General features: G+C 35.3%; 1 protein-coding gene across 1 annotated transcript in view; it reads right to left on the bottom strand.

Moving 5' to 3' along the window:
* The window catches only part of LOC136840013 (uncharacterized), a 96,083-nt gene that overhangs the window by 2,998 nt on the left and 80,638 nt on the right, over positions 1-12,447 (bottom strand). The window contains exon 4 of the mRNA XM_067106296.1: positions 978-1,218. Coding sequence (XP_066962397.1) covers positions 978-1,218 — 241 coding nt within the window. The remainder of the gene's footprint in view (positions 1-977; positions 1,219-12,447) is intronic.

Raw genomic sequence — 12,447 nt, 5'->3', positions numbered from 1 at the left:
GTTGTTTTTGGCTTGTGTCAATTTCATTTCTATAGAGCATTTGCTGAAGTTCATGAGTGCTATATTTGATTAATGATCTCAAGAAATGTTATGACATTTCCCAGCTAGAAGCTTGGGTTTACTGTACAGTACATACAGAACTACAAGGGTCTAGCACTGCCTACACCCAGTAGCTGAATCAGGGATCTTTGTATTGATGAGAGATGGGAGCCAGAGAATGTATCCTTTTAATTAGAAAGACAAGCTACACATTGGTCAGAATAGCAGATATGAAAGTTTCCTCTCCATTTGCTAAAAATGTTCAATAGCGGACAATGCTGGATGGAATCCAGATTCTCAGTATACGAATCTCGAAATCTCCGGCAGAGGGAATTTCAGCCCGAGAGAAAGGCAGTGGCAGGAAGTATGGTAGTGGGTGGATGGAGCAAGGCCAGAATTAGGTCAGTGATAGCTAATGATAAGAATATGAACAAGGTAATGAATACATTCATCAAGAAATATGGAAATGTTCAGCTATTTAAAAATAATCAGGAGTTGCAGTTACTGTATTGTTAAAAGATGGCTTACAATCTTTATTTTCATCACCACAAACTGCATCATTTCTACCCAAGTCCCGAGGAAATCAAAAACTCCTTTAAGTCATCCCTGTAGGGAGGTAGTGCTGGCAGACATCACTTTTCAGCACTGAATGACCTATAGCTTCCAGTGCTTGGCGTTTGGCCGAAATTTTATATTCCAGTTCCATTTCCTTTCAAGTAATAAGATTTTATTTCTGGTGATAGAAATTCATTTTTCGAAATAATGTGGTTCGGATTCCACAATAAGCTGTAGGTCCCGTTGCTAGGTAACCAATTGGTTCTTAGCCACATAAAATAAGTCTAATCCTTTGGGCCAGCCCTAGGAGAGCTGTTAATCAGCTCAGTGGTCTGGTAAAACTAATATATACTTAACTTCAAGTAATAAAGTCCGAAGCTTACCTAAGGGCACGAGACAACTTGTCGTAGTTCATATTAGGCTTTGATTTCCTCTCCCCCCACCTTCTGGCGACTTCGTCTGGATCGAGGATCTTGAATTCGCCTGCCGTTCCCTCCCATGTGATGACTGCAGCGTTGGCAGGATCTGACAGCAATTCCAGGAGGAACTGCCACAGCTGGATCTGGCCTGAGCCTTGTGCTGCCAGTCGGGATGATCTTGGGCCCAGGAGTTCATACGGGTCCACTGAAAGAAATAAAGTATCTTTTACTGGCAAGAATTTCAGAAGAGTTAACATTTCCACAAAGCTGTGAGGCATAACAAAGTTGGTGTCAATTACAAAGTAGGAATTGGTTTTTGGCACAATTTTTTTTTTCATCCACAAGGAATTTTTTTAACATTAAGCGGTTTCCCATAGCAGGGGTTAGCTACAGAGGCAAAAAAAATTTACAAAAGTCACAAACTCTTATGAGGTGGATGAACCGTCTATGCTATACAGAAATCTTCCACAACATTAGTTGTATTCACCTACGCAGAAGGCCCATTAGGAGCTCATCAAACACCCTTACACAAAGGTGCTATTACCTCTCCTGCGCATACTCTTCTTACGCTTTCTGAATTATGGCTCTTTCTTTCAAACATATCTTTCATTCCATATTCCCAGAACTTTCTAGTTCCTCTCCCTCTCCCTCCTAACGCTTCTAAATTATACACTATTTTTACACACCTGTCATTCTCTATTCTTTCCACATGACCAAACCATTGCAAGACATTTATCCATTATTTTTTTGTCTTTGTTTCTCCCTATTTCCTACCCATACAATGTGACACCACATATATTATGAAATAATTTAAATCAACAGCATTAACCTTTTTTTTCTTTCAGTCAAATCAACATCCACATTTCATTTCCATAAAGGAGAGTCGGCTCAACAATCCCATCATACATTGTGCACATTTGGTTCCAACTACCTTCTTTTGAATTCTTTCACAGATTTCTGCAGGTACTCTCTCTCTCTCTCTCTCTCTCTCTTCTCTCTCTCTCTCTCTCTCTCTCTCTCTCTCTTACTGGAGTGTAAACATGAAATATAATTTGTTGTGATTTCAAGTAACTATTATTGTTACATAAATTTCAAGCAATTTCTATACATAAATTTCAAGCAACTAATCCTTATACATAAATTTCAAGCAAGTATTATTCTATACATATTTCAAGCAATTTTTGTACATAAATTTCAAAAAAACTTTTTGTACATAAATTTCAAGCAACTAATGTTTATACAGAAATTGCAAGCAACTAGTATTCTATAAAAGAATTTCAAGCAACTAGTATTCTATGTACAAAAATTTCAAGCGCACTAATATTCTGTACATAAATTTAAAAAAATAGTAACTCCGATTTCTCTATACGGACAAATAATCTTGACGAGCTTAACACTCATTAACTTATTATGAAAAATTCTTGCGTATTCCACAATTTACACATAGATAATTTACAGCATCGAAAAGTATTTACACACTGAAACCAGAGCTGTCAAGATCTAATTTCACAACCGGATACTCTATGAAACCAAAGCTCTGGAAACAGTTCAAATGAAATACCGGATGCTCGGTTTTAAAACCAGTTCTGTCACAAACCTCTAAAAATGACAAAGACAACAGTGCTTCTGAAATGCCTAAATTACATTAGTAAAAATAACGGTCGTTCCTGAAACATTAATTTTATCTTATAATGATGGAGGTTCTTCGCTATATAAACAGCGTTAACTTTCAAGGATCGGGTTTTGACGCTGGACCATTCGGCCTAGTTCATCTCACTTATAAGTTCCTCCCGACTCCTCAAAGCAATTACGTAGGTCATATGCTCGCATGAGTATTCATTTAAAGCACACAAAAAGATATAGCATAAAATGCAAGTGAAACATATTCTGTATTGTGCTTTAGCATGAGAACTGGTTTGGAGTAGGTCTAGGCCATACAGATAACGTACTGATTATCCCTAAAATAAATCCTGCTTTCACGAGTATATAGAATAAATTCTACTACGGCAATGATGTCTGAAAAGGATAAGTGAAAAACATACGTTACGGGCTGCCCGAGAGCGAGAGCGTGGGTTGGTATAAGGCCAGCGAAAACATAAATCTTTTATAGTTTTACATAAGGCTCGCCATTAGATCAACCAGAGAGAGAAAACGTGAAAAAATTTAAAATTTACAACCAAAACGTCCGACCCATTCTGAGTTTCATGTTAAAATGAAGAGATTTTTGACCGGCAATGTGTCTTTGAGAGAGAGAGAGAGAGAGAGAGAGAGAGAGAGAGAGAGAGAGAGAGAGAGAGAGAGAGAGATATGCACGCAACGACGGAGAAATGTAAAATTCTTTAGCAAATAGTCAGACCCATTCGGTTTTTCGTGTTAAAATCCGGGCCTTTACCAGCAATGTGTGTGTGTGTGAGAGAGAGAGAGAGAGAGAGAGAGAGAGAGAGAGAGTAAATTCTTTAGAGAGAGAGAGAGAGAGAGAGAGAGAGAGAGAGAGAGAGAGAGAGAGATGGACCAAACGGCCCCAATAAATCAGCCCTGCCCTGCAGTCGATAGACTGATGTAAATAAATCAAAGGGCTCTTCCCTCCATCAGCTCACATCAGATCAGACGTGAACTTAATCGCATGGATTTGGCGTCCAGACAATGAGGACTGAGAAACCAGTATTGTACGGATGGAGAAGAAGAAGAAGAACTTTACTGGTTTCATGATGTTTATACAGTTACTGTAAAGAGGTTCCTCGCAAGGTTTTTAAGAAGCTAGTTCCCATAGGAGAGTAGTGGTGTCAGGGTACCTCATGCCGCGCACTGTAGCCATTACTTAAGATTCTTTGCGGCGTCCATCGGTCCCTAGCTGCAACCCCTTTCGTTCTTTTTATTGTACCTCCGTTCATACTCTCTTACATCTCCTAACAACTGTTTCAACATTATTTTCAGCGCTGAATGATCCTAAAATCCCAGCACTTGTCCTTCGGCCTAAAGTTTTTATTCCAATTCCAGTTTAAGAGGCTAATAACGAACAGATACTGGGGTGGCTGATATCGATATGGTCTGAAACGAGAGAGAGAGAGAGAGAGAGAGAGAGAGAGAGAGAGAGAGAGAGAGAGAGAGAGAGAGAGAGAGAGAGAGAGAATATTTTTTAATAACGGTGTGTTTTCGGATATGATGTGTGAAAATAACTTTGGAACAAACTCTGTTCAAGTCCTGTACTCTTTAGAATTATATAATTTTCTTCTGTTACAAGTTTTCATATTTAGTTTTTTCTTCTGTAAGAATACATTTTTACGTTCTGTAAATTCAAAGTTATTGACATCCTTCAGTCCGCTATACTGTGTCAGCGTCATTTAGATGAAATTATTTTTAAATTGCGTAAAACTTCGGAAAACTGTAAATACCGCATATTACCATGTTTTTCATCAATTAAAAGATTATAAAATGGTGTAATTCACAACACAATAGTACTAAAATAAGCATGCGTTTCTTTAGGAGGCAAAATGTAATTCATCAGAATATAAGAAAAAAAAAAGACGGGAGACGAAAAAGCGAATTAAAAAATAATAAAAATTACGATTCAAAGGATTCTTCAGTGATATCTTTAATGTGCTTACGTAGGGATTAATATTACACCCAACCAATCGCCTCTATCAAACCTAGACTCGGAGAAGACAAGAAAATGAAGAGAAGAAAATAAAAGTGAATTCGGAATGCTTATGAAGAACGCAAAGTGAACGTATGGTGGCCGGTTATAAAGTCACAGGGAAAAGTCACAATTTATGCTATGAAAAAAAAGTCACAGTAATTCATGGTGGCCGGTAGTAAAGTCACAGCCTAAAAATTCACAATATTTCTTGGGGGTCATTATCTTTATGATGTTAACACAGTCTTTTGTTTATGTTTATACGGTAATCCCCAACACGCCGCAAAGGCGGATACATACCGGGTTAAAACCCTTGGGAGTCACTATCTAAGAAAGATTATTGTGACTTTGTTTCTGTGACGTTTTTTCAATGATTTTGAAGCATCTGTCCGCCTTCATAAGATGACAGTTGCTTCGAATACAATTAATATTTCTTAATACCTTTTTCCATTTATTAAAAATATCATTAATGATTACTGAAGCTTATCTCATGAAATGTGTCCATGCAGCAAGAATGTAAAATGAATAACCATGCAGAATTTCATGCAAATAAAAACAACTGTTTTTGGATACTTAGGCCTAAGCATTCTACAAAAATGGATGCGGTGATAAATTCTGATAACGCGTTCTTTTAGTGTGACAGAACTGAATGAGTGTGATAATATTTATAACTTGTAACACACAGAATACGATAATACACGCCTTATACACATCTGAATTCACCTGTTTTGGGTAAGGATGCCTATCGGTTAGTAAGGCCTTGTACCTCTAGAAATGTGAATTGGTTGTCTAGTTAAATAATAATAATAATAATAATAATAATAATAATAATAATAATAATAATAATAATAATAATAATAAAGTACGATCGGTATTAGTTCATGATGACGCTTGGTAGGTCTACGTCACACTGTTATTGTAAAAATTATAGCACAAAAACGCTGCGCTGAATGGAAAGTGGTCTGAATAACGCAACTCTGCATCGTTGTAGTAAAAATATTCGGATGGTCTGGTAATGAAAGTAATGTACAATGCAAATAAATGATTTAAAAAACGCCATCCTGCAGGAAACGAAGTGTATGAAAATCATATATGATAAATTGTTGGAATAACAAAATAACCATTTTAACCAGCCAAGTACCACGCACAGAAGAAAATTAATCAACATTTATAAGTAATGAATTTTCTCACATACACCTTGCCTTTTTTATATTAGATATTTAGCCATAAATGTCGTTTAATATCCATCTCACTATACCTCGGGAATAACACACCCAGTTATAATTCCCTTTGGATGTAAGTTATTCCAGAGGTATAGTGAATTGGATGTTAAAAGACCTATGCGGTTTGATAACTATTATATAACTAACCTAAATCTCTGTACATTTACAGTAAATATACAGATTATATACATATGCATGCGACTGTATGAATAAAAGAGGAATTTATAACACACACTTATAATACAACAACAAAAATATAACACCAGCTATAGACGCACCCGCGTTAGCCAAATGGAGATAATCGGTGGAAGCTGCCCACACCGGCATTCTCACCCCCACCTGCGCCCACACTGCCCACGGAGACGCCACTACAGCTAATGTGCAGCACAATTACACTTTAAAAGATGGTCTCACACACGCACACACACCCCCCCAAAAGGGTGTAACGGGAATCTTGGACTACACTTATTTTTCAACCAGTCTTCTAAACAGCATCACACGTTATCAACCTTTTTTTTTTACTCGTAAATGTTTCCAGTTTGGAAGTAAAATTGTAACAGTCACTTGTTATTGTTAAATATAAAATTGTAACAATCACTTGTTATTGTTCGAACGTTTTGTTGGGTATATAAACGTATCTGTCTCACTGGTGAGACTACACGAACATTATATGATTTACTGTCATGCCTTTTTCTAGACCGACATCTCACTTATATATCGTCACACGCGCGCTGTGTCACACTTTTTGGCATGGCGGTTTTTCAAGGAGTTTTCGTTTTGTTCATGGGAATAACAATAAATCTAAATATCTGGAGAAATAAATTAAGTATGGGTCTAGTCAATTTATAAAGTACATATGTCTGTGGAAGACATTAGAAGTATCAAAGTTGGTTAATGTCTACAGGACTTAAGAACTATCCAAAATAAATAAATAAATAAATAAATAAATTAATTAATTTTCCTATCGCTTGTTAAAAATGTCAATTTACGTTTATTTACATAAAAATACACGAAATGACGGATTGATAAATATCTACCGCACATAATCACAGCTCTCAACATTTAGTATCAAGCGCGAACTCCGGCCACACAATCGTGAATCCTGTTACAGTAATTAAACAGTTCAAAATTTATGCACGACACGTGAAGGAGACTTTGAATTGATTAAGATGAGAAGGATTTAAGTCAAGATGCCTCCGTATAAAATGGCTCCAAACTAATAATTTTTTCAGGCCGCCGTTATCAAAAAGGAAGGAGCGAGCTGCTCAAGAGTGTTTTTTAAAAGTCTCCCCTAATTAACATTCCACCTTCCCTTTGCGTGAAAAATGATAATCCCATTTTCCTCCTTTGATGAAAATTTATTAACGAAAACTGTGTGCTTTAATATTATTGTAGTTAGAGAATGTAGTCAAAATCTATATAGATATTACGGAATTATGTGTGTGAGATTTTCATCTTTTACCTTCTTTGCTTTTAGAAATAAGATTGTGGATCTAGCGAAGTTTGAAAGGCTGTTTATTTAGTTTCCGACGAGCGAGCAAAAATGTACTTGTATTGTAAAGATCAAAGCTTCCGAGATCGTACTCTTGCTCCAACAATAATAATAATAAGAAGAAGAGAAGACAAAGAAGAGGAAGAAGAGGAAGCGGGGGCCAGAAGGAAGAGGACTCACTGGCGTATCCGAACATCACGCGATACCGGGGAGATAAGTAAAAAAAAAAATTAGCTTCACATTTTCATGATTTGAATCAGTACAATAAGCAGAAGCAGTCGCCTATTGCCAACTGTAGACCTATAACTAAAAGAGCCGTCATTCCAGCGAAGCCTAGACTCACTGGCATAGACATCACGCGATACCGGAGAGGAGCTTTAAAAAAATTAGCTTCACCATTTAAAACAATCTGAACCAGTCAAATAATCAGCAGCAGTTGCCTATTTCCAGCTGCAGGCCTTTAACTAAAAGAATCTTCATTCCAGCGAAGTCTAGACTCATTGGCATATCCGAACATCACGCGATCCCGGAGGGGGACGTTTAAAAATTAGCTTAACCATTTCCACGATTTCAATCGGTAAATTACGCAGTAGCTGCCTTCTATTGTCTTAATCTCCGGCTTCCAGATTTAAACGGCCATTGATCTGGTTGGGTTGGCCGCCGCTTCTTGGCGCTAAAATGTTAGACCGTGGTGTTTGGGTCCTGTTGAATACTTTGCCGAAAATGAAGGTGTCTGTGGGAATATTTTGCCGATGTTTAAAATATGTTTGGGTGATGTGTTTCTCCATGATGTTAAATATGTTTGGGCGACGCTGTATTTTAGATACAAATGTGAAGTATGTCAGGTTCGTGTTGTATTCTGTAGTTTTCCAAGAGAGAAATATGTCAAGATAATGTATTTTCCCAAGAGTAATATACGCTAGGGTAATATATTTATCCAAGTGATGTACAGTAATGCATTTTCCCAGGAGAAATGTATGTCAGGGTAAGGCATTTCTCAAGGAGAAATATGTGTCAAGGTAATATATTTTCCAAGAGAAATATGTCTGGGTAATGTATTTTTCCAAGAGATATATATATCAAGGTAATGTATTTTTCAAAGCGATATATAGATATATACCGTATTTTGTCAAGAGTAGATAGTGTATTTTGCCAGGAAAAAATGAGTCGTATTTTGTCAAGAGAAAAATACGTCAGCGTAGTGCTGATTTTGCCAGAAAAAAAATGATGCGTAGCTGCTGGGTAATGTATGTTGTTGAACCTTAGAAAATATGCTTTATAGGTAATGTATTTTGTAAAGAAGACGGTATACCAACAAATAAAATATAAAAATATATCATATATATCCTGAAAGATGATTTAATAACGATACAACAATGTAACAATAGTAACGTGATTATTATTACTTAGGTGATATTGTCGATATAGATGCTGAGCCAGATCAAGTAAAATGCCCCAGACGAAATAATGGGAACATTTTCTAACATTCTTACATACACGAATAAGTTTATAGGTTAAATAGTTTTGTAAAGATATAAGGAGATGACTGGTATACACAAGCTCTTCCCAATCATAAAAAAAAATGGCGGATAAATTGAAAAAATCTACTTTTTCTAATTAAAATTTTGTATAAGACCTTTTCTGTCAAACGGAACGACAGGTATCTCCGCCTAAAATTAATAACGATATCAAAATATCTCTAAAAAAACAATGAAATGCAACATTGGTAATGCGGAATTTTAACTTAATATATTTATTTAAAATATATTATTATTATCATTATTATTATTATCATATGCTGTTATATTGCCATTATATAGCGAGGACGCACAGTTTGTGAATATGGGATTACAAAAGGGTGTAGATGGCTGACTTTGAAATACAGAGAAAGTTTGAATTATTAAAACTTATAATTTTACTCTTGGACACTACATTAATTCTAAGAAAGATTAATGTTTATCGTCGGAATATTTACGCAAATGAAATCAAACGTAATTCCTGCATTGGTGTGCGTAATTATAAAACAAACAATTACCTTTGGTTTACATGCGTCTAAAAACCCATCTTTGTATTGCGTTGTTCTGCCAACATAAAAATTTTGAATGAATACGTTAACTTACAGAACAAATTCTTTATAGAAACAGTTATTTTATCCGTTAAATTTTTATTAGTAAACCGGGATTTTAAATATTAATAATCATATGGATAATCTCGGTCTATTACCGACTTAAACCAAATAACACCGCTGCATTTTAGGCCTATTTCATATTAATGGAGCCTCTGGTTGAATAATAATAATAATAATAATAATAATAATAATAATATAATAATAATAATAATAATAATAATAATAATAATAACACCATCTTTGACCAGAAACGAAAAATACGGTTACGGTAAATATTCTAAAGCCGTGTTTTTGTTTTCCGGTCAAAGATGGTGATGATATTATTATTATTATTATTATTATTATTATTATTATTATTATTATTATTATTATTATTCAAACCGAATCACCATTAGGCAAATACGGAATAGGCCTAAATGCTACGGCACATTGTGGTTTAAAAATACTAGGCCTATTATGTTCTCTCTTGACTTATGAGCACCGGCCTGAATGATACAAAATGCAGTTTTCAATCAATCAGTCCTAATCATTATATGAATCTAAAATTCTCCTTCAGAAAGATAAAATAGTTAATCTTAAAATAAAAGGTTTTAATTTTCCTCCTTTCATGTTCAAATCTGAATTTTGCAACAATCATGTTTAAAGAATTCAAAGAAAGGCGATGATAAAAAAAGAGAATGTTTTGGAGAAATTTTTGTAATTTTCAGATCGCATCCACTGACTTGTACTTAAAGATTACAGACAGTTTACAATTATTTGATTCAAACTTTAAGCACTGAGGTCTAGACATAATTCCAGTATTTTAAAAACTCTGAGAGAACTGTAACGATCTTTTTCTTCTTTAAATTCAAATCACACTCGTTAAATGCTTCCGCAAAACTTTAAATCATGATTATAATCTGATAAACTTTATTTAGACAAGGCCTATGCATCGGATAAACTTAAAGAATTAGTTTCTATATTTCAAATTTACCGTGGACGGTGCTCATGGGACCAATTCGATTATTTAGACTATGTTGCACCGCTATCGCAAGTCTCGGTAACAGTCACTACTCCCAGTTTTAAACAAATGATCTAGTCGCTAAAAATGTAAATGACAATATCCCGTTTATTACAAAAACAAAGAGTGAAATATTTAAAACTATTCTGGAGAAATAATGGTCTTTCTATAGGCAAAACGTAGACTCCGGTAGACAGCGTTGGAGTCGCACCGGCGACCTAGAGATAAAAAAAGTAGTTTCTATTTGATATATGGACAGAAAGTAGAACTTGACCTACGTTGGAATAAAAGTATTGCTTGCGACCTTCCAATGGAATTTTTGGCGATTTATCTTCATTTGCCATTTAATTTTCATATTCCTATACGATGCAATTTTAATGTGCGGAAGCTTGCTTTGCAAATTAGAGGAATATTAGGCCTATAAAGCTTATTTGCTAAACGTTTTCTCAGTCTGATCTGTAAATTCCAGAACGACATCAAGCGATATCAGCAATTCTTACCAAGCGAATATAGGAAAAAATTCAAATTGTTCTCATAAAGACAAAAAATGACAGGACAACCACGAAATGAGGAACTATGAGCGTAACCACTCATTACGAGCAATAGTCTCAGTCCATCGCGCTGGCGGAATTACTCTCGACTATTCCCGGTGTCGACAATACTGCCCAGACAAGCGACAAATGGAGTTTATCTTTTAGCGACAAATTCATTTATGAATTATATACGCGTTATAGTTAATATTTTGCTTCTTTATTCCTTAATTTATACTGAGAATCATTCAAATGTTAATAACGAAGGAAAAGCTGAAATATCGCAAGTACCTGAATTTACAACACGCCTTGATGAACTAGGCAATTTGTTATATTAAGGTCCGATTTCTCAATATATATTTTCGAACCCTCTGAGATAAATATAGATAAGGAAATAAGTGAAAGTAATAATAACGGTACCAAGAGAAACGTCGTTTACGTATTTGCGAAGGACCAGAAAATAAAAGTTCCATTTTTGGAGTTTTCCTTTACCGGAAAAAAGTTCCATCACGAATTTGAGAGTATACGCTTAAAAACAATGAAAAACTTTATCAAATAATTTGTAAATCCAGTTTTTTAATAGTTTTTGGCGGGATTTTCATCGGAAATATATTAGGTCTAGGGACATAAATTTCTGTAAATTTCAACACCCACAATACAGAGCGACTCTTTAGCTTAAGAACAAACGCCTTCGCTCCTAAAACAACACCCCCACCCGCCCCAAACAGTTCACACAGTATATTGCAATTACAGTTTCCGTTAGCGTTCATAAAACTTAAAATTACCCAAGCAAAAATTGTTGGATGTCATGGTAGACAAATCTGTATACATACACTGGACCAAGTATCAGAGTTATACGGTACTAAAAAATCTGTAATAAGTTAGTCAATTGCAATCGTAGCTAATAAAATTCTGATTTTAATGTGAACTTAAAATGCTATACTGTATATAATGATGCACACTATTTCAAGTTATCAGAGTTACACAATACTAAAATTCTTTAATTAGGTAATTAGTTCATTTCAATCCTAACCGACAAAATCCTGATTTTAATGTCAATTCAAGATGTTTTTTAATGGACTTTTTTTTATTCCAAACACTTTAAACGTCATTTAGCACTTGATTGTCACTTTTTCATTCTCGGCTTATTGATTTTTCTCCGATGATATCGGTCACATAGGCCTAATTTTTCCCAGCGATTAGACCCATCATATAGTCTTTGTCTTTGCGATGACAAGTTTATGACGCAAACCAAAAAATCAATTCAAGTCTATTGTTCTTTTTTAAGTTATCCAAACACGCGTATAATCAGTTTAAGGTTCGTGCTGACAGTTTTCCGCTAATCACAGTAACGTGGCGGCGCCGATACACCGCGAGCGAGCGGACGGGGGAGAAAGTGTTACAGTCACTTTGCCTCGATATCTAGC

This window comes from Macrobrachium rosenbergii, chromosome 7 (assembly GCF_040412425.1).
Source record: "Macrobrachium rosenbergii isolate ZJJX-2024 chromosome 7, ASM4041242v1, whole genome shotgun sequence".
NCBI lineage: Eukaryota > Metazoa > Arthropoda > Malacostraca > Decapoda > Palaemonidae > Macrobrachium > Macrobrachium rosenbergii.
This window is presented reverse-complemented; position numbering and strand designations above follow the sequence as displayed.